Here is a 27,587-nt window from a genome sequence, read left to right as displayed (position 1 = left end):
ACTTTATACACAAATTATAATGGTGCATTTTATCAATAGGACAGTCTGTATCTGTAAATTGTTGCTCAAGGAACTGCCAAATAAATTATGGTTGCTTTAACATTGTTTTTCTTTTAAAACTTAACTATTTTCAGTATGCAAGCAGATGGCTTGCTACCTGCTGCAGGAGAGGTTGGATCTTTGGATGGTTAGGGGGTCAATCAATGATGAAGGCAGTGAAGAACGATGTTGTTGCGCCCCCCCACAACCCTGAATTGGACAAGCAGGAGAACATGGATGGCATCTTATTTTGTGTTCTGGACAGGACATCCATGTATAAAATATGCTGTGAAATAGGGTGCTCTATACTCCTGTGCAAATCTAATGTATTCATATGTATTACTCTTTTAAACCTAATTATTAAGATTTTACATAAGTGTTTCCAGTTCATTACAGACTTCCCGAAGCTTGTTTTAATCAGCTGCCATGACCATAGTATTATATTCCTGCTTATTACACAGAAACTACTACAAGTGTTTCCTACAGGAAACACTTTCATCTACAGGAAGCGCTACCTGAGGAAAGCGGGGAGGATCATCAAGGACTCCAGTCACCCCAGCCATAAACTGTTCAGACTGCTTCCATCGGGAAGGAGGTTCTGCAGCATCCGGTCCCGTACCAGCAGACTGAGAGACAGCTTCTTCCACCAGGCCATCAGACTGCTGAACACGTCATAGACACCTCAGCTTCACTACTGGAACTTCAACATTATGCACTCCACACTGTATATAAATGCCACTTGTTTTGCACATATTCAACTCTGTATATTTTATATATTTTATTATTATTATTATTATTATTATTATTTTTTTTTTTTACTATTTAATTTGTAAAAATGTGTATACACACACACACACACACACACACACACACACGTAGGAAAATATTTAGTATACACATCCAGAAATGCATACACTATTATATATTGTACATATATTTATTAGTTTCAGGTTGGCCATTCTTGTATTTTGCTCGTTTGTGTTGTTGGGTTTGCACATCTCTGTTGCTTGTGGGGCTCGCACACAAGAATTTCACTCGCATGTGCTGTGCCAGTGTGCCTGCACATGTGATGTGACAATAAAAGTGATTTGATTTGATTTGATTTTGATTTGGTAGTCATTACTATTCGTTAAGTGTGTTTTAAAAGGTTATTAATATGCTATTAAATAGAAACAGGCAGTTTTGCATTTTGCAGCTCTGTTTCCTGCTAATCACACAGAATCTACCACACACTCAGAAAAATTATGGTTCTTAAATGGTTCTTCAGATGTCTTCATGGTTCTTTAAAGAACCATCATACATCAAAGAACCTTTTTATTTTGTGGATGGTTCTTCAGCTATTACAAATGGTTCTTTAAAGAACAAAAGGTTCTTCATCCTTAGCAATCTAAGCTTGATGGTGTAAATGGCATAAATATGTATTCACTATAACGAGGCTGTGAATTATACTGTGTGTTTTCTTTGTGTGCATGTGTGTGCGAAGGGGGAGGGCAGGATACCTGGCAATTACCCTTTAAGAGAAGATGGTAGGAAACTGAATATTCAAAGAAAAATTAGAAATATTTGCTTAAAAATATACTGGTGGCAGGGGTGGGGGCCAAAGCCTATAGACCCTAACACCCCCCCCCCCCCCCCCCAAACACACACGCACCCCTAACCCCGCTAACCCATTATGAATATGGTGAGTTAACAGACAGTAGACACAATACACACATTCAAATACTGTACTTTAGTTTTAAATTTTAATAAAGCATTACTATTTTCTACTCCAAGGCATTACTTTTGAGATTATTATATATTTTTGAAAATATAGCATAATGATAACACTAGTTATTGTAAACTTTACAAACCACCCAGCAGTATGTAAAGTCAAATTATAAGATACAAGTAAATAACAATTGCAGAACAGAATGTCAGTGTAATGAACACACTTCGTTTTGACAAAGCGCACTGCTTAGGTAAATGATCTGAGTAGTTGTTCATCACTGAGCAATTTGTTAATATGTGTTTCGAGCCAAATAAATGACAGGGAGAGAGAGAGTGACGTCAGAACACGTCATACTGTAACCTCCCGGGAGCAGACGGAGGGGGTCGGTCGTTGGGATGCGCATGCGCAGACAGAGTGCGCAAGCGGTGGGCCTTGACCTTTCGGGAAAAAAACTCACGGACGGTGACAGCGAAACGGATAACAGTCTTCAGTACCTGCTGGACTTTGAAGCTGTGGATTCTGGGACTGTTAGAAAAGGTAAAACATTTTCATTAAAACCTTATTACGGTTTTGTTTTTGTTACTCGTCATTGTAGCTTGCTGTTGATGTTGTGCTAACAGTAGCGATTAGCTAGATACGTTAGCCGTTGACGTCAGCGCAATTTAGTATCCAACTGTTTTCTTAACAAAACCACTGTTATAATTAAGTGAAGGTGCTCTTAGCTAATTTGAACCTTTGGCTTCTAAAATACGTGGTTCAATTGCATGCTGCGTACACAACCTAATGTCAGCTAGACTGAAATTAAAATTTAATATATTGTTAAAGTCACTAAAATGGCGCCTGAAGCCTGTTGTGACGTGAGCTCTGTGTCTGCTCTAGAAACTCTGAAATTCTGTAGATCTGAGCCGTACATTAAATACTCACATGAACCTGTACTTTTAATTCTGCATGAGCTGTATAAAATACAGCTATGCATAAGAGTTTTGAATGAATAATTAGATTAAATGACTCTTTATTGTCTAATCGAATTATATAGAAATGAATAGAAATGTGACATGAGAAGGTGTGTCTTTGACTGTTCCTGCATAACTTAGTTTTGGACTAGTTGACAAGTTATGCTCCGGTCATTTGATGTTTCCAAGATAGATGTTCTTTTGTAATATAGTTAATTTTTTTGTATATTTCATTTATCCACCATCATACATCATACATACAAGCTAAGAAGAGGTCGTTATACTAACAAGAGGTATCAACGCTGGGCCAAAGTTCAGCACATGGTTAAAGTTTGTAATCCAGCCAGGGTGTAAATATCACTCAGCAGCCAGAGCTGAAGCAGGCACCATCAACACATAAATCTACTCTACCCGGCTTAAATCACAAGAGCACCTCTGACCAAAAAGCTGTAGATTTTAATTGTTTGCACAAATTAATCCAGATTCACATTGTGTTCACAGCTCCAACAAAATGAGGAAGAGGAGGGGGAGAAACACAATTAGGTTGAATTGCAATTGGATGGAAGGCGAGGACAAGGAGAAGGAAGCTTAGGATGAGCAGGAAGAGAAGCAGCAGGAGCATCTGTAGGGATCCCTATGATGTCATTGAGGTTTGTTTCATTAATATGGTCCTCTCACAAAGAACGATGACTTGTTTTAGTTCACCTACTTCCTGTATTTAATAGTGATGTGCAAAATGTTGTGGAAAAACCATGGAGCAGGCACGTATAGTGCATCTGCAGGTAAATGAACATCAAATCTGTAAGACAGACTGAAATCTGTATATTTATCACCTTTATGATAAAACCCATGTCAGCCATTGGTTTATGGACTTTGTATTTTGAAGCCTCAACATTTGCTTTATTGCTGTTGCTATGTTGGAACCCTATTAGGATGAGGGCTCAGAATCTGGAGTCATGCACACTATTGTTTCATTTAGTGTGTATCCATAAGATTCGTACAGCAGATGCAAGTTGTGCCTTGAAAACAGGAAAGTCGTCTGCATAGAGGAGAACTGTAATAGCAGGCTTGTACAAAGTGAGGCTTTGTGCACTCGTTTTACTTCTGTCACCCTGTTTTGATGCAGAATTCACTTGAAATCAGGCAAGAACTGGACTTATTTTTTATAATGTGTTCTTGTGAATTGATTGTGTATCGCATATGTTTGATTTGACTTTCTGCAAGACAACAGTCCTCCGCTGGCCAAAAAAGTTTTCCAAATACCTCCACGTGATCTAGCCTGGATTTAGAAAAGAATAGCAAAAAAAATCTGCACCTCCTGCTCCAGATGCAATTTGTGTTTCTGTGTTCAGAGGCAGCGGTGAGAGGGGAGACCTCGGATCATCCAGCTGGAGAGCCTGACCAGGACGAGTCGAACATTAACTCAGCTCTTCCAGGGCACCCTGCAGACTCGGCTGTTGGCATCGACGAGGGATGACGTGAACGCCAAACTGCAGTCCATCACAGGTCAATTGCAGGTATGCGAGTCAGACCTTCTGAGGAGGGTTTCACTTTTCTCTCTTCTTTATAATTGACTCTTTTCTCTCTCTTTCAGCTCCTTGTCTCAGAGTGGGAGGGATTTGAAGCACAAAGGGAGGAACTTGTCATTTGGTTGGCTGATATGGATGTCCACTTGAGTGAGGTTGACCAGCTGACAGGAAACACCAGTGAAAAACTGCAGGTGTGGGCTTGTTTTGATATGACATATGTTTGATATGAAACATACGTCAGAGACATTATCCTAAACTGGACTAACAAAGGACCATGAGTACAACATGAAACGTACATTACATAACGTAAGGCTGAAGTTCATTGATCATTGTAATCATAAACTTGTTGTTGAAATATTTTTACTGAACATGCAAACATCTGCTGATGAAATTGTGTTGATTTATTGGTCTGTTATGAAGCTATTGCTATTTCTAATGTGTTTTATCACTTTCTGATGTTTTATTAATTAAACAATACATGTATTATTTGTTGTGTTATCTGTGTGTATATATATATATATATATATATATATAGTATAGCAAATATGTTTAAATATTACTGTTTAAAACACTAATATGTGACATGTATTAGTAGTGATGTTGTGCTGAGGGTTAAAATGCCTTTTTGTCTTTTGGTAACTACAAAATGACAATAAACCATTAATATATGTCTATGCTGTGCTTGTATTTATTTTACCCTACTCAAATTCAATTTATGATGCATTTTATTTTGAAAGATTTAAAATGGTTTTTTAAAGAACCACTCAAAAAAGGTTCTTTAAAATGGTTCTTTTAAAGAACCATTTGAAGGACCTTTTTAAAAATGATTCTTTAAAGAACCATTTTTAAAAAGGTTCTTTGAAAAATCATTAAAGGTGCCCCAAAGAACCATTTCTTGATGGTTCTTTGGAGCACCTTTAAAGGTTCTTCAATGAACCACTGAAAGAAATGGTTCTTCAAAGAACCATTGTTTGAAAGGTTCTTTGTGGCACCAAAAAAGGTTCTTCTATGGCATCAGAGAGAAAGAACCACTTTTGGTTCCAGTTAGCACCTTTATTTTTCTGAGTGCAGTTGTTTCCAGATAATAGTCACACACTTTTTAAGTTTGCTTTAACAGGTTTTTCATATGTTATTAAATATCATCCATGATAATTTCTTACTTTATAGCCATTTTATAATAAAAAATTCTCCCTTCCAAATAACCTAGTGGCAGGCAATGTTTATATTAATTTGTTGCTGTCCTTGCACCATGTGTCTCTACCTGTTCAGTAGTACCCAGACTCAGAAATAAATAAACTGAATGATTTAGTATTCAGTGTTAACAAGTAAAATGTAGTGATAGTCTGTTGTATATTGAAAATAAGAGATCCTAAATCCCAGCTGCTTTTCTGTTCCACTGCCATTATTCTATCTGTGTTAAAATGCTAAGCAGGAGTGACAGAGGCATCAATTTGTGTTCATTCCAATCATCCCAGCCACTGGAAACTCACATTTGGTCATCTTTCAATTAATTACCCAATGCCAATTTTAGACATTCCCCAAGCCACATGCCGGTGTAACCTTTACAAATGCTGTGTCCCAGTAATGGTTTATTACTCTGCTGGAGAAAATAAAATGAAACAGATGCAATAGTAATCTGATCTATATAAATCTTTGATATCAGATTATAATTTAAATAATGACACACAGAAACAGGAGAACTCACAATGTTGCAAACATTCAGTAACTGCCATTCAAGCTCAAACTGGAAAAAAATTGAAATCAAATAAATATGTACTGGCAAGTACATATTGTAAATATCTTCTGGTTTAGCTACATTTACACAATAAAACCTCATCCACTACATTTATTTTAATTCAACTTATGTGACTTTTATATGAAACCAACCTGGTGTTAGTGGTGACCTTTTTTCCTCTCTTAAATATGTAGCCTCACTGAGATGCGCTTTCATTTGTTCTTAATCTATATCTGCTGTAGATAAATAATATAATAGCAAGCATTTATTCAATAAATAAACCCAAAACCCCACTGCACTAATGATGTTAGTTTCATTTTGGTATTTCCTGTTTCTGTCCTGTATTCAGCTCGTTTGTTTTTTCTGTTGAGGTGCTTAAATATTGTTTTCATGTATTTAACAATTATCTTTATTTTGTGTTAACTGCTGTGTTTATTGTTTGAATAACCTATAACATAAAGTTCCATAAATGGATCAAATCCGTTCTATATCCACAGCTTGTTGATCCACTAAGTTAGTGGACTAAGATCTTTCCTAGTCTGTTTATAACCAGACCAAAAGCTTTCTGCCTAACCACTCTTGAGGAATTAAAGTAGGCCTAAAGTAAAGAAGGAGTGAGGCTGTGCGTTGAGCTTCCTACTTCAGCAAAGTAAAATGTGCTGTTTTTCCGTTACCAGTCCATCTCTATTCCATCTTTTTATAGTTTGAAAGGTTCCCACAACTTGAAAACTTTGACAGACACCAATACCTTAACAGAACCACCACCATTCTTTGGGATCCTACAGTAATTATTATTTATTTATTTTTGTTGTGCAATTTAAATATGCATATAACGTCTATTTTTCTGTATATGTCTTATATGTCTTTATGAATATTATAAATATGGGTGAGTGGTTTTTATACTTTTTTATGTTTTTTGTGTTTTATTTATGATTCCCTCAGTTCTTATTTCTTTACATTTTATTATTTCATGCTTTCTTGTCATTGTCAGTCATAACACACATATGATCTTTTTCTTAGTATTTAGACCATATGAAACTCCCTGAATAGGATCCAGTAACCATCCAGTAACCATATGAAGAGTTGGACAGCACCAGATCCTGACATGGTTCATGCCTACTGGCTAAAAAAAGCTAACTGCACTCCATGAGCGTCTGGCAGCACAAATGAACCAGATGCTAAAGGGTGACACACACCCAGAATGGCTAACTGAAGGCACGACAGTCCTAAACCTCAAGAACGTCCAACTACTGACCAATAACATGCCTCATGGAAACTCTTGTCATAGCAGCTCAGATGAACTGGCACATGGTCCAATACATCAAGGAAAAGCCTAGAAAGGAATCAGCAAGGACAAAACACCAGCTACTGGTACACTGAAAAAAATGCAATAGGGTGGTTGTTGAATTTGCATAGAATTACTTCATATATCCAGCATGACTAATTTAAATTTCACATCTAAACATATTTTTGTCTTTTAATTTTCACATATTCTTTAAGAATATTCATTCTTTTAGAACAAATCATGTTGAAAAGAAACAAGTTAGTTGTGTTTTATCCTCAAGCTCCGCCCCCTGGAAAGGAAAAATCGGCTGCACTGTCCGCCATTTTTTTCTCTCGCTTTGGAAAATCTACTACCATCTGGAGTTTTAAACTTGAAGGTAAATAAGATTTTAAAGCTAATACACCAGTGAGAAAGAGTGTAGACCCTTTATATATGTGGAATTTTACTGGGGTGTTGTTATTTTACAGGTATGTGGGCTATTTATCGAAAACCATGAAAGGCCAATGTTAGGCTCCAGTTAGCTAATGGTAACCGAAATTATGCGATAAGCAAATTAGTAATTAACATATATAATGTGAGTTAATATTGTTTTCTATATTCTTTCAGTCTAAATTAACAGACTATTACAAACTTGCATCGGTGTCTGTAGTAAGTGGTGGTACCTGCAGTGTCTTAACCATTAAACAAGCTAATGTAGGGCCGGGATATGACTAGTTTGTTGAAACATGTCTGCTGCCAATGTGACTGCTCACACACGGTAACATTACCAGCACATAGCCACAGCCGCTATAAACATGCTGAAAGGTCAATCTAGCTTCTGTAGTCAGCAGCTGGAAGACTCAACACAGACCCAAGATTCAGTGTAACGGTTATCTAAATGTTGTGTGTCCTGTTTGTAAGCCCAGAAAAATAAATTAAATAAAATGACGACCTTGAGCTTCAAGCTAATGTAAGCGTAATGCTATAGCATAAAGCGACTAATGCAATGATGAGGTTGTTAAATTAGTAAAAATACAGTAAATATATCCAACATGAATCATTTGTCATGGTCCTGGGTCGGTGACCCAGCGCTTTTAGTTCGTTATCATTTTCTTGATGATGATTGTTTAAGTTCTATGTGTTATATTCAGTCTGCCTCTGAGTCCGCGTCTGTATCTGTCTGTCTATGGTGTCACCCCATCTGTTTGTGAATCTGTCTGTTTAGTTCAATGTCTTGTCTGGTTCCATGTGTCTGAGTTTCCTGTTTTATTGTGAAGGTCTGTGTCATATGTGAGTGTGCTCAGTTTACGTTTCCCCTGTCCCGTCAGCTCAGATTCCTCCCAGCTGTGTTGCCATCCTGTCTCTCATCCCCTGATTACTGGTGTCTGTATTTAAGCCCTGTGTGTTCTTCTGCCTGTTGCCGGTTCGTCTGTGTTCCTCCGTGTCAGTCTGTGTTACTCGGTGTCCAGCTCGTCTCTCTGCCTCTCATCCCCTTTTGTATCATCTCAGGTTTGTCATTTAGCTTTCCCAGTTCAGGTCTTTAGTTTTGTCTTCCCTCTTGCCTGTTTGCCTTCTCACCCCTGTATAAATAAACTCACCGGCATCTTATCCACTGCCTGCATCTTGGGTCCTTCTTCTAACTCCACACGGCTCGCCTCGGCAGCCGTGACATCATTTATCTTTTTGGTCTAAACATAATTAAGTCTCACGCCTTTCACTTGTTTTAGAAGGATGTTCAGTTTATCAAAATAACAGAAAATAGTTATGTTTTCTGTTGAAACTCCACCCCCAAGGTGTGTTCTGCGAGGGAAAATTCACTGTGGCAGTCCGCCATTTTTTGTCTTCGCTTCGTTTACATTTGGCGCTGAGCTTTACTTTGTCGAGGTAAACTGAAAACTACATGTTTGAGAGGAAACGAAGAGAACATCCATTATATGGGGAAGTTTTTCTCATGAATTGCTGTTGAGCAACATAATGGAAAAAACAAGTAATTCCTTAAGTTAACTAACGATAATGCTAGCTTAAGCTGCGGGACAATATTATGTGCATTAGCTTTTTTTCAGTGTGTGCCCAATCACATTCGCTTGTTTTTTCTCAGTGAATACAGACTAACAAACTTGTGTCCATTTAGTTAACTGGTTGTACCTAAAATGTTTTAGTTAAACAGTTAAATAAGCTAGTTTGCCATGGTGTGTGTGTGTGTGTGTGTGTGTGTGTGTGTGTGTGTGTGTGTGTGTGTGTGTGTGTGTGTGTTGGGGGGGGTGAAGATTTGCATATGTTATGTCACATTCTGTAAGGTAAATTTTCTGGAAAGGTCAAATTAACAAATTTAACTAAGTATTAATGAAAGACCTTGATGTGTATATGACAATAATAGATGTAGTTTCTGGGTCATTTGGCAGAACTGCAAAATGGCCAGAAGGAGGCAACTGCTGTGGTTGCAAACAGGCTTTGGCTGGTATGGAAGTAAGGGCAACTATGGAACTGCTCAGCAACATGGGACCCATAGCTAATAAATAGTAATATGACAAAAAATAACAACTTTGTGTGGATGTAACCTTGTGAGATTTGAGATTTGACAGCATTTTTTGACAACTTCTCTTTTTAGATAAATGCAGAGTTTAAGCGTATTACCGCCATGCCACTGCAGTCCAGATTACTCTCGCAGATAGATGTGCTATCTGACAAACTAATAAAGGTCTTCAAAAGGCGAGGAGGACAAATAGGAAGAAGACTGCAGAACATTCTGGAGCCCACGGCCCAGGTAAGAAAAAAAATAATTTGTGTATACACTTTAGGGGAAATAATAATTTTAACAAAATGCTGCTTGTCACTCTATGCCAGGAGTATGTTGAAAATCACCTGGGATTTTCACAATTTACCATGGGTGCGTTTTTTTTTTTTTTTTTTTTTTTTTTCTTTTACCTGCATTAGAACTATGTGTGGAGTTCATAGTTGAACACCTCTCTATGCTCTGACAGTATTCTGCTTCTTTGCATGGAGATTTCACTTCAGAAATGCATTACCTTTTTAAGCATTCTGAGGACTCAAATCACATGCTGTAATGAATCCATTTTTGTTCACCTAATGTGTTAGTGTTAACATTTTTTGGAATAGTGACACAGATTAAAATAAGATTTGGTATAATGTTCTTTGACCAGTGTTCTGTTTAATTAGATTTTGGAATTCTGCATTTTCTAGGCCACAGATGAAGCCATTATCCAACGATCTAATAAGGAAACAACCATGGGAATTTACATCATAAAGTCAAGAGATGCCAATGGCAGTCCTGAGGACATCGGGATAGTCCTTGAAGGCCAGAGAGTCTGGCAGGATTTAGATTACTATACCCTAGCAGCTGCAATGCTGTTTGGACTAATGTACACTTTGAACCTCACCTACCCACTGGAAAAGTATACCTTCGAGGTATTATAGAAACTGGTTATGGAGCTCAAATGGAACAGCCTTTCAAAGAAGGCCCAGGTTTTCAGGACCAGACTGTACGATTGAACAGTTTTCCAGTTATGATGTGGGAACAACATGTTTACCTCTTCGAATATGTACCATCCTTTCTTTTAAGCCAGCACTGGTAAAGTTGCAGTACATAGTGAAACTTATTTTTCTGGCACTTTTCAACTTGGGGCCTTTATTACTGCAGTTTTCACTTTTCAAGCCATGGCTCTTTTAAAAAAAAAAATTCTAACTTTGAATGTCCATTTTTCTCAATGGAAATGGTGCCTTGCACCAATTTCTCCAGTTTGCAATTTTTTTCCCAAGGTGCACCACTACAAACAGACATCGTGTAGTATTAGTGGTTGTGATGTTTAGTGATAGAAGCAAGCCAATACTAATCAGTTTAGGTCTCTTGGTTGTGTGCCTGTGGGTTATAATGTTATTTTAAGTCTCTTCTTTGTGTCATTTTAATAATTACACCCCTGTTGCCATATTACCTTATGGCTCTTACATTTAAAAAACTATTTTTTACATAAGCGCGATGTCATAAGGCCCCACAATGTTGAATTCAGGTTACAGCAGATAACTTTGAGGAATGTTGTGGAATGTTTTTCAAGAGATGCATTGTACAAATATGACTCATGTATATTTTGGAAGCCTGAATTGAAAGTCCATTGTTACAACTGTGTAGTATTTTCAAAAATACAGGTCATTTTTCAAAAATGTTTTGCTTATTTCTTTGATTGAGAGAAAGTGTACAGTGCATATGTCTGTGAAGGTTCTCAGTCATCCAGGTCATCGTAGTCAAAGGCGCTTGCAAAGAAAAGCGTCTGGACTTCTTCAAGCAACTTAAAGAAGTCCAGACGCTTTTCTTTGCAAGCGCCTTTGACTTTACAGTGCATACAGTAAGATCAGCCTTAATTTAGTTTTATTTATTGAACACTCAATTATATATTAGATTATATATTAGAAATTTGTTATAAAATAAGCTTACCATAAAATAATCTTGTCAATATAACACAGAGTAGTCCAATACAATTAACACAAAAAGTTCATGTCTGATAAACAAGTGGTTTCTATAAATATTTGACCGGAATGAAAAACATAACAACAACATAAAAAAGTCATGTTCGTGTTACCAGAAAAATGTGTGCAGGTATAACATAAAAAACTAAAGTTAACCAAACATAACTTAATTTCGTGCAACCGCTTAGAATAATTTTTTATGTTTATCCCACTGATTATTTTTTTCAGTGTAGATACAGTCACCCAAAATTATAAGACCAGACTCACCAGCCTGTGCACTGCTTGGATTCACTACAAAAAAGCCTGTGACTCAGTGCCCCACACATGGATCTTGGAATGCCTAGAACTGTACAAGATCAACAGGACCTTAAGAGCTTTAAGGTCAGCATAAATCTCTGGAAGAATTTTGTGTATATATCATATTGAATGATTCTGTAAATCCGTTTTTAAAAGAAAATCTACACATTTGTAATTACAATTTTGCTTTTTATATATATATATATGCTTGTCATTACAGCAAGTGTGAACCTGCCTTGCCTTTATCTTTGTTTGCAGCAAGCACTCTCTTAACAAGACAGTTTATTTATCACACTTTGCTTGCCACAGTAGACTTTGCATAAACTTCTAGCCCAGCACGACAGCCGACAAGCAGAGGATTGACTTGTGGGTAGGGTGTAGGACTGAGATAAACTACCATATCTTCATTTCACTGTCAATGATGAGAAGCAGAAAGAACCTTTGACTGAAAACATACAGGTGTTGACAGATGATTATGGCGCTTCCTTAGTGAAAAAGGATTATTTGCCACATCACAGAACATCTAGAAGTGGTGAGACTTCTGCAAGATATTTGATTTGTCTAAACGGCTCACAAATACCTGTCAGTCACAACAACTGAGTGAAATCGCAGGTGGGCTAGAATGTGGTGAGACAGCTGGTGACACATTTCAGAACACATTGAGGGTTTGCACTCTGTTAGTTTGTGGATAATGAAAAGGGGGGGAAAACTATCCTTTTCAGCATCTACACGCAGCTGTTTTTAGATAATTATATAGTAAGATTATAGTCTGCTGGGAGAACTGGACATCAGAGGAGCTCAGTTCACAGTGTGACATAAAGAATTCTACAAAAATGCAATAATTTAAAAGACAAGAAGATGAAATGTAATAACATTTCTCCTTTTTTTTCTAGTCAATATCTGCCACCCAGATTTAGCATGCTGTGTACCTTTCTCAGGTGTTACATTATACTGCAGCACACCCAACATTTTTAAAAACATTTTCTCCTTCATATTTTTGAGGTCATTGTTACTTTTACCACTGCGGTCTACAGTTCTGATCCTGGGAGGAATCTCAGTATTCTCATTCTCAGAGATCAGAAAGAGAAGAATGTGGGACATGTGACTTTGATTCACTTTCACAACTAAGACTTGCCTTTGTTTGGCCTATTTTCTTGTACAAGGATTTTGCTCAGTGCTAAATTTGGTTGAAAAATTATTTTAAGCTGTCATGTGGCCATTTATTTAGGGATTATATTTACAGGTCCTGAAATCACAAAAAAACATAACCTGTAATGATAATGATACTGCATTTCTCTCTCTCATTCATAAGCTTTCTGCATGTTCCAATGGAAAGAAAAAACAAATGCAGGAACAAAAAGTGTACATGTGACGTGAATCTTTATTACACGTTCTGCTATTGTTTCGTCATTGTAAGTCAATGATGAGGCACATACTTGTGTTACTGTCGGGATCCTATCCTTTGTTTTGAGTTTTATGTTTTGTTTAATGTTGTATTCTTTACTTAGTTGTTCTTTGTTCTTTAGAGTTTAATATTAGCTACCTTTAGCTCCTGTTTTGTTTTCCATGACTTTATTTTGACCTGAGATTGTGCTTTCTTAATTTGTAATAATAGTTAACAAGAAAAAACCTTTAAGTGGATTAATGATAAGTCTCCATTTATTACATTAATTGCCCCCCCCCCCGTTTCATTACTTTCTGTTTTATTTTGCTAGTCTCTTGTTTCATGTGTGTTGAATATAAATTTGCTTTTCTGATTTTATAATCATTTTTAGACAAAGTCAAGTTCTGTAAAACAAGTATCTGTTAAGCTGTTTACTTACCTATCTAGAACTGGTTTTAAATATCACTCTGTGTCTGAACTGGGTTTTTTTTTGTTGCTTTTTATCCTTTCTTTTTCTCTTAGCTGTTTCATCAAAACATTAAAACTTAATCAAAAGATAATAGCAATCACAGCAACTATAGATAAAAATCAGAAGTCAATATACATCTATCCATTCTCTGTTGCTTATCCTTTTTCAGGGTCAGATGTAGACAGAATGCCATCTTCTTTACTTCAACCGTCATCTCCTTCATTGAAATCAAAATATGCAAAAAAACCCAAAAACTAATTTACTCCCCAGATTAGACATGTGACTCTCCCATCTCCAGACAGGTGACAACAACAGCAGCTCATTATAAGCTTGCATTATGCCAACTAATGTGAGGTTTCTGGAAACCTAAGTCATGAGGTCATGAGGTGCATGAATACCTATGGGGCATGAGTCTGAGTCTAACAATGTTAGATCCACTTGAAATAAACTTTCATTAAGATTGGCTAACAGAGACTAACGCAGGTAAAATTTCAAATAATAACAATAAGAATACAAATAAATAATGATAATTTAACAAAATACTAAATTATAAACCATCTTATTCTCCCATGTATTGAAGGTGACGTTATGATAAGTCAGTTAACTCACACAATTGGCATTTTTGTCAGCTTTCCTTCATGCCTTCAAAGAGATAACATTTTATTAATAATGAAAACAAAGCACAGTTTTACCACTGATCTACTGTACAGTGCTCTTCCTCTCACACCACTGATTTATCTGCAGCAGCTGTGCTACTTTTATTTTTTATTACTCATTTATGGTCTGTGTGTCAGCTGCAGGGGAGGGGTGGAATGGCAGGTTCAGGGGGCAGTGCCAGGGGAGGCTGGTCAGGACACATCTGGCAGTAATTGTGTGATTTTGCCTCTTCTATTTCAGTAGACACCAGGACCTATGTGCTGAGCTGTAAGCAGGAATCAGGAGCCTGGCTTAAAAGCCAGAAAGCGTCAGGCTACAAGAATTATCGCTTGCGTGTGCACTGAGTGTAAAGAGTCGAATCACTTTGGGTGACTTTGGGTCCTTCATCCTCCACCCTCTTTATATTTTTCTGATAGTAGGTTATACTTCATTTGTAAAGTCAGCCACTCAGTTATATTAGCGTGATTGGTCAGATATTGTCAATGCCACCCCTTACATATGAAAAACCCTGGGTTAACTGAGAAATTTGTTCTACTACCAGTCCTGACCACTTACCTGCTGCACTGAACCAGAGTTAGCGTAAGGCTAATTTCCATCTGAAGTCTGTTGCGTGCATAAAATAGCAAAAATGTTTGAGAAAAAGTAAATTGCAAAGCGAACAAACAATATCAATACACTCATAAGCGCGACACAAGGAAAAAACAGACATCAGTTTATATTAGTCTGAGTCTTTCGCCAAATATTTCAGTCTGTTTTTAAAGCTGGTCAAAGAGCTGGAGTTCTTAATGGCATCAGGCAGGGCATTCCATTGAGCTGAAGCTTTCAGTGAGAATGAGTGCCAAAAAGGTACAGTATCATCTTTAGTTAAAGATATCCTTTTAGATTTTATAGATTCTCCTGGGTAAAAGTTAATCAAATGAAGTGGCAGGAGGTATGACAGACAATTTAAAATCTTAAACAACAAATATGCATTGGAAAATAATTATAAATTTGATACCTGCATTAACACTGTCACCTGGATTAGGAATATTTCTAATTTCTAATTACTGATTAGTTCCTTTAACACTATCCCTAACCCTAAGTGTCAGGGATAAAATTCAGTATAAAATATCAGATATATGTCAGGAGTAGTGTCGTGGATGAGAGAAGGAGGACCCAAATGCTGGACTCACAGGTAGGTAGGTGAAGGTGGGCGTTTATTGCCGATGGAGTGAACAAACAGAACCGAGGTAGGAAATGGCTGGCTGGACGGCTGACTGAATGAACAAAAGACTAACTGGATGGCTGGCTGACTGAACGCAGGCGGAAACGACAACATAACATCACACGAACATCAATGACACAACAAGGGCTGAAGGGAAGAGAGGGCTTAAATACATAGACTGATGAGGATGATAATGAGAGACCGGTGAGTACACCGCTGAAAATAATCTGGCTAATGACACGAGACGAGCTGACACAGGAAAAGCAGGAAGTGAGAACATGGAAGTGGCAAAATAAACTGAACATGAACAAAACTGAAAACACTGGGTCACCGACCCAGGAACTCTGACAATATAAAATGTTTTCATGTCTAAAGATTAATACACATCATACACATAATACACATTTATTTTATACTAAATTTGGGTTTTCAGTTTAGTTTCAGTTAGTTTTAGGATTTATGAAATACATAAGAGCTTTTACCGTACAATACTCTGAAGACAGTTGAATCATAGTCAAGTTCAAATTTGAACTATATAAATTGAAAGATTTTCTTTAAAATATAAAATATTGTTCTGTTTTTTTATTTTATCTTATTATTCTCATTTATTAAATAAATTTTTCACACTTTAGTTTTTAGCTCAGTTTTAGTTGACTAGAATAACCTTGATTAACACTAAGCCATTTCAAATCATTCATATTTGTACATTTGTGTAGTACTGAAAGACACATTTAATATCAGTCCAGTTGAAGATTATAATTTTATGTAGTAACTTCTCTTCCCTCACTCCCTTCGACAGACAGATTTGCACAAAGGTTTAACAAGACACAGACCTCAATCAGACAGTGGGCCAACATCAGTAATGAAAGCTGCACCAAGAGTGTGATGTTTAAAGTACAGTATTCATTTATTCAGTCCCTCTTTTCTTTCCTTTAATCTGCTTTGAGCTAAGATATATTTCACATTTCAGACATTTCAAAATTTGGCATATTTGTATTCTTTGTGATAACAAAGCAGCAATCAGTACAACAATACAGCAAGCTCTCATGAGGTTTTTGTTTGCTTGTTGTTGTTAAATGTCACAGTCTTTCTGTAAAACCTTAATGTATGAATATGTATTTTACTATAAATCAAAACACAAAACTCGTATATTGTCCTTTAATAAATACATGATATTCTGCACCTACAGTGTATTTTAAGGTTTAATCTTTTTTGTGCCATGTTTAATATATATAAAATATTACTAAATGTTATTTCTGTACTAAATCAATGTTTCAGTATTGAAACATTTGTGGTATAGGTTATAGTATGGGATTGTCATGATGCTTGAATTTCAAACTAAATACCAACACCCAGGAAAGTCCTTAATACCCTACACCTTTTTTGATACCATAAGTAAAATTTTGAGAAGTAATGGTGAACAAGTAATTTGAAAAAATAAGTTGCTAATTTTTTTTAATAAACTTTCCCAATTCTAAGGAATAAATAACAAAAACAACAAAATATATATTTAAGACTTAGAGTTTAGGGTTTTTGTTTCTTGAGATCATTTCATTAAAGATCTTAAACGTTACAAATAATGACATAGTACAACAGCACAATATCTGACAAATGTAAATACTTTAATTGTTGTACAAGAAGAGCCTTGTGAAAAAGTTAAAAAATAATCTTTGGATAGTATGTGGTATTAGTAAAAAAAAAAAAAAAAGAGTGCTCACTATGAAACAACTGACTGCATTTTAAAAGTAACCTGTGAACTGGCTACAACCCAGTTAGAAAAACATTTTAACAAATCATTTTAGAGTAGAGAAGTTCTCATCTTGTCCACATCTGCAGCCTCTCTCTTATCCAGCATTCATACTGCTCTTCCTCAATCTGCAGCTCTTCACCTCCTCAGCTCTGCTCCTCACCCTGAGACTCGCTACTATGATCTGAACTTTTGGATATAATTCTGGACTTTCTACTCAGTTCGGCTACAGTTCAGCTTTACTACACTGTACAGGCAGCATCCTGCCCAGTTCTCCACATGTTCCTAATCTGCTCTGTGACGGCTCAACATTCCATTCATGACCCATAATTATTCATCTTTTATCTAACTACAGACAGTTACCGTGGCTATCGGGTGATTGCTAATAATTTAAGAGCTAATATCAATTTGTGTACCAGTCAAATTTAAATTTACGATCACTATTAAATATTAAATATTCAGTGTTGTAAATTCTTCCTAAACTGTTGTTCGCTGGTATGAACATTAACTATTTCAACTATTTCTGAGGGGGTTTGTGTAGGGAGGAGCTGTGTGCCTGCCAGCAGTGCAGCTCTGTCAAGTGTGTGTGTGCGAGTGAATGAGGCCAAGACGGCACTGTGTAAATAAATACTGTTGCAAATGACTATTTATTTTTATAATAATTTTTAGCTTCTAGTTATATTAAGTATTAATTTTTTTGACAACCCAATTGTATTAGCCTACCCACTGAAAGTTAAAACTGTGACATTTTAACATCTAACTGGTATATTTCTTTTTTTGTTCATGTAATGTTTAAAGATTATTACCCTGGATAGGAATACTTCCTGCATTTTAAAGCATTAGATCACAGTTTGGATTAGATAGAAGAAAGATCAATGCATGGCATATGAATATCGCATAGAAAGCAGTAGGATGTGGCATGGTACACCTTTTCATTGGTGTACCATGCCACATCCTAATGCCTCCCTAGTAGGATCGCATAGACAAAAAAGAAAAAGAAAAAAACAATAGCAGAGCAGAGACTCGCTAATCCCCCTCTGTATGGATCCTTCAAAGAGAGGTAGAAAATAAGCAAAGCAATGCTAAGCAATGTGATGATGAGATTATTTTTAAAAATATATATATATTTCAGATTAGACTAGTTCATATCGTAAAAAAGAAGTATCACAAACAATCTTGTAAGTCTTGTAAGTCTGAGGAAAATTCTAAGTGTATCCTGAAAAGCCTCCTGCAGGTTTTTCATCATGGCTTTACTGTAATAATACCACAAATGAGCTGTATCCAAAGGGGTACAATAGGCTTCACTTTGCTTACCAGATCCAATACTTTGTCTGCTAAAGACAAAGATTCCATCCAATCTCACTTCTGATCCTCCTTAGCTGTAGCAATCACAACAACACTCTTTTTAGAACTCTTTTAACCTCCTAGGACCTGGCATCCACATATGTGGACATCACATTTTGGGATGTCTAGACCAAAATACAAAATTTTACTCTACAGGGGCCTGATAATCACTTATGAGGACATTATACTGCAAATGTTCTATTGAAATTTAAAACAAATGTCCTCATATGTCAATCTTGTTTTTGTCAGAGCTGCCATGAAAGAGTTCAGGTCTTAGGAGGTTAAACAAAATATCATACTGAGCACAATAACTAGCACAAACTCCAAGTAATTGCTACTATCCTGGACTGTAGTGGACTAAAAGACCAAATCATCAGGGTGCATTAAATGATTAACAAGAAGATTACCCACCATACAACCAGTCCTTAATCATTTAACTTGACTGAAATATCATCAAGATACAAAATGAAGAAAACAGGGAACAATATTCCACATCGACTCATTAGATACAGAAAAAGTTTTTGATACATCCTTACCACACTCAACTTGCATAGTTTGATGTGAGTACAAAAAGTATATCATTATAATTAGATATAAAGAGACCCCTTTGCTTTACAATTTGATCAACAACTTCTGATGGTTGACTGTGTCAAATACTTTGGAAGCATCTAAAAGCACATCAAAACTGATGTGCTTTTAGATGCTTTTACAGTTTCCTTCCAGGAATATATACATAGATCACTATTATACTCACTTTTAAAACCAACTGATTATAAGTTGTTATTATGCACTTCTCTAGGTCAGCCACCAACAGACACCAAATACAACAGGGTAACGAGTAGGGATGGGTATCGTTTAGGTTTTATCCGATACCGGTGCCAAACCGGTACTTTTGAAACGGTGCCGGTGCTCAAACGGTGCTCAAACCGGTGCTCAAACCGGTGCTTAAAGAATGGAGAACAAAAAATTGGTCCAAAAACCTCTCATGTTCAGCTGTTTTTTGTAAAAAGATAACAATGTTAGCCTTTTCTGCAGCTATGGGGCATATATGATATCACTCTTGGCTGGAAGCAGTGCTTAAACAATGGAAAAAACACAAACTTTGTCCTAAACCTCTCATGTTTAACTGTTTTCCACTTTTTCTTTGGTCATTTTAGCCTTCTTGGCCAGTGTGCAGGGATTATCTGCCATCAAACAAGAAGACAGCCGCATGTAACTATGATGATGTTTGCTAGTTCACCTTACATGCATTAATGTAATAACGTGGTTAGCCTACTCAACGTAAATTACACACGAACAACATTAAGCTACTCACGCAGAGAAGAACGGCTGCTGCTGCCATCATCATCCGTCATCATTTCTGCTACACTGGCAGGGCTAGGGGTCAGTACTCTACTCTTCGTGTTTTTGGGGGATGTTGCATAACAGGCAACCCACCCGCAGTAGATGTGCTCGGTGTGAGGTCTCGCAGCAAGCTATCAAATACGGCGCATTTCTGGGCTTTTAAAAAAAACGCTATGCGTCGCCAGGTGTTTCATCGGATTTGAGGTGTTACCTCCTTTGACAGTATCACAGTATCAGCTTAAAGCACTTGTTGCAGGCTGCTGAGTTTGCATATTTTGCTGTGAAGTACAGCCAGACTTTTGACCACTTCGCCTTGGACATTTTTAATCTGTAGCTCTGCTCTAAAAGAACGTACGTACCTGGGCCCGCCTACTATCCTCGGAAACGTAAAATGATTGGCTAGAAGTGTATCACAGCTCAGGAAAAAAAAGCACCGAAATGTGTGCTGCTTTTCGGTCTGGTTTTTACCGTTTATGTCAGAACCGGTGCCATCATGGCACCGGACACCGGTACCCATCCCTAGTAATGAGGGAATGGGGACCAGGAGAGAAACACATCTGGGATTAATCACACATAGGCTGTATCCCAATTCAGGGTCTGCAGCCTTAAAGGCCGCATTTTAAGGCCGATTACGTCACAGCGACGCGACGAAGGCTGTCCCAATTTGAAGGCTGCTCGAAATGTGGCCCTCAAATGCGTCCTTCATTTCCCTGAATTTTAAGGACGTGGCGGTGTAGACTTCGTGGCCCACCATATCCCAGAATGCATAGCGCGGCAGTGGGTGTGGATAATTTTGCCGAAAAAGAACGGCGGATGAGGGGCGCCCAAAGAGTAAACTTTAAGTAAGTACTGAATATTATGTCACTTATTTATTTGCAAATGTTTAATAACGAAGAACATTAAAACATTACTGTTGGCCACATGTCGGCAAAGTTATGTGACATTAGTGACATTTGTACTAACTTGGTTTTAAAGCCTTTATTTTAAAATATACGCCGTTCAATAGCTGACCTTAATCTTACAGAGAATGATCAAAGCTCATGTAGAAACAAACAAACAAATGAACAAATGATTTTCTCCTTCATTTCTGTTAAACAAAGCTGTATGAAACGTTTCTAGCTGTTAGTATCATGGTTGCTAGGCAACCTGGGCAGCGCAACGGGGGCTAGACCGTCCCATTTCACAAGCCTCGCACTTTCAGCCTTAGCTGTCTTAAGTACGTGGCCCTTGAGGATCGTTTAGACTGCGTACTTTAAGGCTGCAGACCCTGAATTGGGATACAGCCACAGACACACGAGAATGGAAGGAAGCAACACAGAATATACTAACACAAGATGAGGAACTATCAAAGTAAAACAGGAAACATATGATACATGCTGAGACAGGAAAAGAACATACATGAAAACACAGAGGCACAGCAGCAAAACCTAAGAACTAGAACTCAGGGGAAAAAAAAAAAAAAAAAAAATATATATATATATATATATATATTAGGGGTGCAACGATATTCGTATCGATATTGAACCGTTCGATACAGTGCTTTCGGTTCGGTACGCATATGTATCGAACAATACAACATTTGTAATTTATTTTATCAACTTTCCTTCTGACGATGCTGTCTGTGTTGAGCGCTCAGTGAATCTGCGTTCGACTACTCCGCCTAGGCTGCACTGTCGAGCGCAGATCCACTGAGCGCTCAACACAGACAGCATAGTCAGAAGGAAGAGCGCAGGGCAAGCTAGCAAGACAGAAGTTAAGCTCTCCTTGCAACATTCAGATCTGGCGTTTGGAATTATTTTGGTTTTCATGTGACGTATGACCCTGAAGGTAAGCGAGTCATGGACTAAAGTAAAACAGTATGTTGGATGTGCCATGCAATGCTCAATTACATTGGTGGGAACTAGTGTGTTAGCGCAGTTAGCTCGTTAACGTGTTGGCCGTCTAGCCCCATGCACGGGGCGATCGGCGGTAGCTCGTTAACGGAGATTTGCCGTGTTGTGGCGTTAAGGTCATTTCAACGAGATCAACCTGAAAGCACTAGTGGGAACACAACGAATATGACTGCACATTTACGCCGACATCATCCTAGTGCAAAGACAAAAACAACAAGCATGCTACTAACTTTAGCCGAGTCATTTAGACAGCTGTTAGCACATGATTCTCCTTATGCTGCTGAGAATATAGCCCAGAAGAAGCGGATAGTATAGCTTTTATTTTGGAAAGAGACATTTCTCTGTAATAAACTCTCTTTTCCAAAGATGAGTGATTCCTCAATCAGATACAGGGCTTGCAATATCGCTAGCCCGACGTCCAGGGGCTAGCGATTTTTTTCAGTCGGGCTACCAAAATCTATCTCTTCCCTGCCCGTCCGGCTATTGTAGGAAGGAAAAATATATGTCAATGCTTTTGCATTCTTTCAGAAATGTAGCTGGGTAATTATGTCATTGGCATTGGTGAGCCACTGTCAATATGTGACATATTGTAATCGCGTTTGAATTTGCGCTTGTTTTTTTGCTTTCACTTTGCAATCGTGCGAACTGTGTATAGAGAGCGACAGCACTGATCTGTGAGTGATGATAATTTGTGCACCAATTCCTCTGACATCGTCTTATTAATCGTTAGCTTACTATGCAAACATGACAAGTGAAATCTCCCGCAGCTTAAACATGTGAGAGGTTGATCGCGCAGAGAATCGCTGAGCTTATGTGAGTGTGTGTGTAAAAGCAACACGATATATATTTTAGTTCTGCTCAGCCAAATAAGACAGGTCAGGGTGAAGAAGTGACCGCCAAAGAAAAGCTTACCACAAAACGGAGAAGTTATGACAAATCAGACTATAAGGCAAAAAGAAAGTGCAGCTTTATGGTTTCATGGACAAAAGAATTTCTGTGGCTGCAATATGACGAGCTAAATAACCAGGGCTGCACATAAGTGGTCCGCAGGTGCGCATTCGCTGTCAAAATAAAAAACACGCACAAGGGTTAGGGTTAAATTTAAAAACTGTACTTTTGAGTTGGTTGTCTGTCCCTATGTGTTAGCCCTGCGACAGACTGGCGACCTGTCCAGGGTGTACCCCGCCTTTCGCCCTATGACAGCTGGGATAGGCTCCAGCGCCCCCTGCGACCCTGAAAAGGATAAGCGGAAGCGAATGGATGGATGGATATATATTTATAATTTTAATAAATGACAAATTAAAAAGGCATGAACATTTTTTTTGTATCGAAAAAATATCGAACCGTGACACCAAAGTATCGAACCGAACCGAACCGTGAATTTTGTGTATCGTTGCACCCCTAATATATATATATATATATATGTGTGTGTGTGTGTGTGTGTGTGTGTGTGTGTGTGTGTGTGTGTGTGTGTGTTGTTGTGTGTGTGTGTGTGTGTGTGACAGAAAAAAACACAAACACACCGAGGTCAAAAAGTTGTCAAAAAATTGAGCTGCCACAAGAAAATGGGAATAAATTGTAAATTAATTCTAAATTCCAAGTTAGACCCAGAGGCTGAGATTGTTTGGAAATGGTTTTATACAGTTTGGCTTTTATCTAAATGTCATGTAGTCTCCCAAAATTTGCTTTCAGAGTTGTTTTGGTTTCAAATACATACAAAGGAGCAAAGGAGTTTTGTTATGTGGTTTAGAATATGTCACATCGCTTCACACATGTCTTAGCTTGCACAAAGAAATACTGGGATCTTTAACTCAGTTGACATCACACTAACATGTGTGACGGAGACAGAATAACTACCAGAGGCTGATATATAAAACTGCTCTGTGCTCACAGATGTCAATTCGGCTGGGTCAGAGATAGCCAGATTTATCAGTGATACAGCTGTCCGTCATCCCATGCAATCAGTTTTTCTTATCTTTCATCAATCTGAATTACTACTGACATCTGATAACTTGAAGCAAATCCCACCCCCAGGGCTCTTGGTTGTGCCATACTTTTCATTTCACAATAACTGGGAGAAAGAGACTGTGGCCACGATCTATTCTGCAGGCGGATTCATCGACTGCAGGATAGCCATGACCATGATATGTAAGTCAGTCTCTTCATCATGTTGCATCTTGAATTGTAAACCTGATCCAGCATGGAGCTATGTCTCTTTCCATCCCTGGCCCAGGTTGCTGAAAAACTGCAGTGTTACTAAGAATATTCAAAGTGAGGCTAGCTGCACCTTGAAGTCTTGAACCTAAATGAGTGGCAAGTGCAACTCCACAGGTGGTAATGGAAAAAATAAAATAAACTCTCTAACACTAAATGCAGATGACTGATTATTTTGAAATTAATTGGGAGTCTGTGCTTTTTTGTCTTACTTTTACTTTTTTGTGCCATTTGATGTCTAACGTCTTCTTTATATTTTTAACCAGGTACTATTTTCATAAAGAAACGACAGATGCTGCAAGTGTCCTAATACTTTACTTATATCTCAACTCTGAAGTCACAAACTACACACAATTAGGACACTGAAAACACCTCAATTATTTTTTTTCAACTTGAGACATTGTTAGATCTAACGGATCAAAGATTTTAAACTATACTAAGATTGATATGTAATACTGTCATTTCATTATCAGTTATCAACCATTTCCCTTTAACAATACACACACACACACACACACACACGTAGTGGTTAGACTACACGCCTTTGGAGCAGAGGATCGCAAGTTCGATTCCCGCCTGGGGCATCTGTATCCAGTACGGGTCCTAAGGCTAGACCCCCTATGCTAAGCAAACCTACCGCAGACATGAGCGAGACAGATAAATATGAAGGCATGCCAGCTTGGACGTCGCCCGATCAACAAGGTCCGCATCAGGTGTTGAGGAACCAGGGCACCCTGACGAGAAGTGGGCTACTGGAACAAGAAGGCATCGGTGGGCAAGAGACGAAAACAGGGCGTTGTTGGAATGCTACTACGCAAGAAACCCTGGCGGAAGGGGTTACATGAATAGGATGAGGGACCTATGGATTCTTCGATACCCAACATCCACAATGACGGCGAAACAACTAGTAGCTCAGTGTTCCAACATTCGAAAGAAGGGACTGCTCTCACAGCTTGAGATTGACGAGGTACAACATAAATGCTACGGCAAGGGGGAGCCAGGACGCCAGGTCAGGGGGGAGATATTATCACCCCCACCTGAGATTGGGTACCAAGCCCCAAGTGCAATAGGAGAAGGATCGTTGAGTGTGAGAGGAACTGACCTGAAAGATAGGATCATGGCCAAGCATGAAACCTGGACCCCCCATGGCCGGTTGCCAAGATTACGTGAAGTACCCTCAGAAGGTCTGCTAGATGATGTTAATGCAGCACTATGAATGAAACAGCTTTTATTTGTCACTAGCAGGTTGCCCTGTAGCGAGATGGAACCCCCCCCCCCTGACCTTACACACATAACACAGACATCACACGGGGTTACAAGTCGGAGATCGGTAGCATTACAGAAAAACACTGAAATGTACACAACAACGGGAAGGTACAAGAGGAAAAAAAGAGACCTCCACTCATGCTGTGCTTCCATGGTAGGACAGCACGAGAACAGGAAACAAAAAAAAACTCCTCTGCACAAAGCACATAAATGTCCACAGCACAACAGTATGGAAGACATGACAAGCCACAGGGATGGGTAGGGGATGAGGAGTAACCCCAGGCAACACAGCAGCCATCCTACGACGGCGCCGTCATCTATTCGACAGCACGGGCCGGGACCCGCCTCGTGTTCCCAGGGGGCAAGAAGCATCGAAGGCGTTGGAAAGGGAGGGGGGATGAGTGAGTGCTTATCAGTGTAAGTGTATGTGTGTGCGTGTCCATAGTTTAGCTGAGACAGTGTCCTTCGGCCTATCAGGCTAAGTAAACAGTCCTCCAGCCAATCCAGGTGTCCTTGCATGGGACGGGAAGAATAGCCGTAACATAGTCATTATCAGGGAGTGATTGTTCGGCTCCAGCCTTGGGCCTGCAGCTGACGCGTTATGGGGGGTCCGCAATCTCGATGTTGATTTTGTAAATTTCCATGCGAGCAGCCAAGAAGAATTTTCAGGCTGCCCTAACACTCCGACACTGGCCTCTCGATCTCCCGTTGGAGAGCCGCGAGCCTCCCCATGATGGTATCAAACTTCTGTTCCATGGTGTTGTCATTCTTTTGATTCTGAGACCTCACAGCTGCAGTGATCCGTTCCGCGATGTCTTCCAACTGTCGCTCAAGGGTCCCATTTTGAGCAGGCCTCTCTCTGATGTATCCCCCCATACGCTCAATGTTGTTACTTTGAGCCTTCACAGCCGATGCAAGCGTCTCCAAGGTGTTGACCATATTACGTTCGTTGTGAGAGGTCGCGCCTCGTCCCATCGCTTCGATTCCAGCGGGCAGCCTTGTGGGGGTTTGAACAGCCGGTTCTGCTTTCTTATTTCTCCGATAAACCAGGGCTAAGCCAACTCCGATCAGCAAAAACCCTGTTATCACGGTTCCGAATAGATAGATATCTTCAGCGTCCTCGATCGACAGTCCCGCCAGGCACATGACCCTCCAGTTCTGCCACCCGTCCATCGTGTATCCGGCAGGGAAAGTCCCTCCAGGGCACTCAGGCTCTCCCGAGCCCAGACTTCTCGTTGAGAAAAGGGTGTCAATAGCATTCAGAGACCAGTTGATCAAATCCATAATTCTCTTTTAGGCTTTAGAGAACGACCGTGTGAGTCTATTCCAGGGAGAGTAATGCACACGAGACAAGACAAGGACATAGAGGCTAAGCAGGAAAGATAAGGGTGAGGAGGAGAGGAGAAAAGTGCAACCGCCTTCGCTGAGAGCCACAGCTCACAGCCTTGGCCACTACGGACGATACCTACAGCCACGATTACCGACACTAACAAGCTGAACTACAATACGGAAGCAGTGATCAGTGAGATGCTTGGCTGCCAGTTGAACAGCCACAAGGGACAGTACCCTCCATGGAGAAGGAGGCTAGAGTCTAAGATCAAGGTAGCACGGAGGGAGGTTAGCCAACTATCGGAAGTACAGGAAGCTGTCCATACCTGAGGCCTTGGAAACTGCCAAGCAACGACTCACAGCCTTGGCCAGCCACTTGAGGAGGTACACCAGAGAGATAGAAGGCAAGAGAATAAACCAGCTGTTCTCAACAGAACCAGCCAAAGTGTACTCTCAGTGGCAGAGGAACAATGTGAGAACAGCACCACCAAGGCTGGAGGCAGAACAATACTAGAAGAGCATATGGGAGAAGGACACAACCCATAATGGCAATGCTCAGTGGCTAGTGGATCGGAGGGCAGACCACAGCAACCTCCCTGAACAGGGTCCAGTAACCATCACAGTGGCAGATATTCAAGAAAGGGTCTCCAGTATGAAGAGTTGGACAGCACCAGGCCCTGACATGGTTCATGCCTACTGGCTGAAGAATCTGACTGCACTCCACGAGCGCCTG

General features: G+C 39.0%; 3 protein-coding genes and 1 long non-coding RNA gene across 4 annotated transcripts in view; 2 read left to right on the top strand and 2 right to left on the bottom strand.

Moving 5' to 3' along the window:
- opcml (opioid binding protein/cell adhesion molecule-like) overlaps nucleotides 1-27,587 on the bottom strand; it is a 277,043-nt gene that overhangs the window by 192,223 nt on the left and 57,233 nt on the right. The gene's annotated exons all lie outside the window — the stretch shown is intronic.
- LOC146660218 (uncharacterized) lies at nucleotides 2,170-4,727 on the top strand. Its single transcript, XR_014913439.1, has 4 exons — nucleotides 2,170-2,284; nucleotides 3,202-3,350; nucleotides 4,053-4,217; nucleotides 4,295-4,727. It is a non-coding gene; the product is annotated as an uncharacterized LOC146660218 (long non-coding RNA).
- LOC146660217 (uncharacterized) lies at nucleotides 9,496-11,349 on the top strand. Its single transcript, XM_085419531.1, has 2 exons — nucleotides 9,496-9,992; nucleotides 10,430-11,349. Exons 1-2 carry the CDS (start codon nucleotides 9,867-9,869, stop codon nucleotides 10,661-10,663), a joined length of 360 nt encoding a protein of 119 aa, XP_085275657.1. The 5' UTR covers nucleotides 9,496-9,866; the 3' UTR covers nucleotides 10,664-11,349.
- LOC146660216 (uncharacterized) lies at nucleotides 26,201-26,809 on the bottom strand. The gene has a single exon (XM_085421592.1). It carries the CDS (start codon nucleotides 26,807-26,809, stop codon nucleotides 26,201-26,203), a length of 609 nt encoding a protein of 202 aa, XP_085277718.1.

The sequence above is a fragment of the Rhamphochromis longiceps genome, linkage group LG10 (genome assembly GCF_057381845.1).
Source record: "Rhamphochromis longiceps isolate RC_006_pf linkage group LG10, R_longiceps_female_GT1.1, whole genome shotgun sequence".
Lineage (NCBI taxonomy): Eukaryota > Metazoa > Chordata > Actinopteri > Cichliformes > Cichlidae > Rhamphochromis > Rhamphochromis longiceps.
Note: the sequence above shows the minus strand (reverse complement) of the source record. Positions and strands in the feature narration are given on the sequence as shown.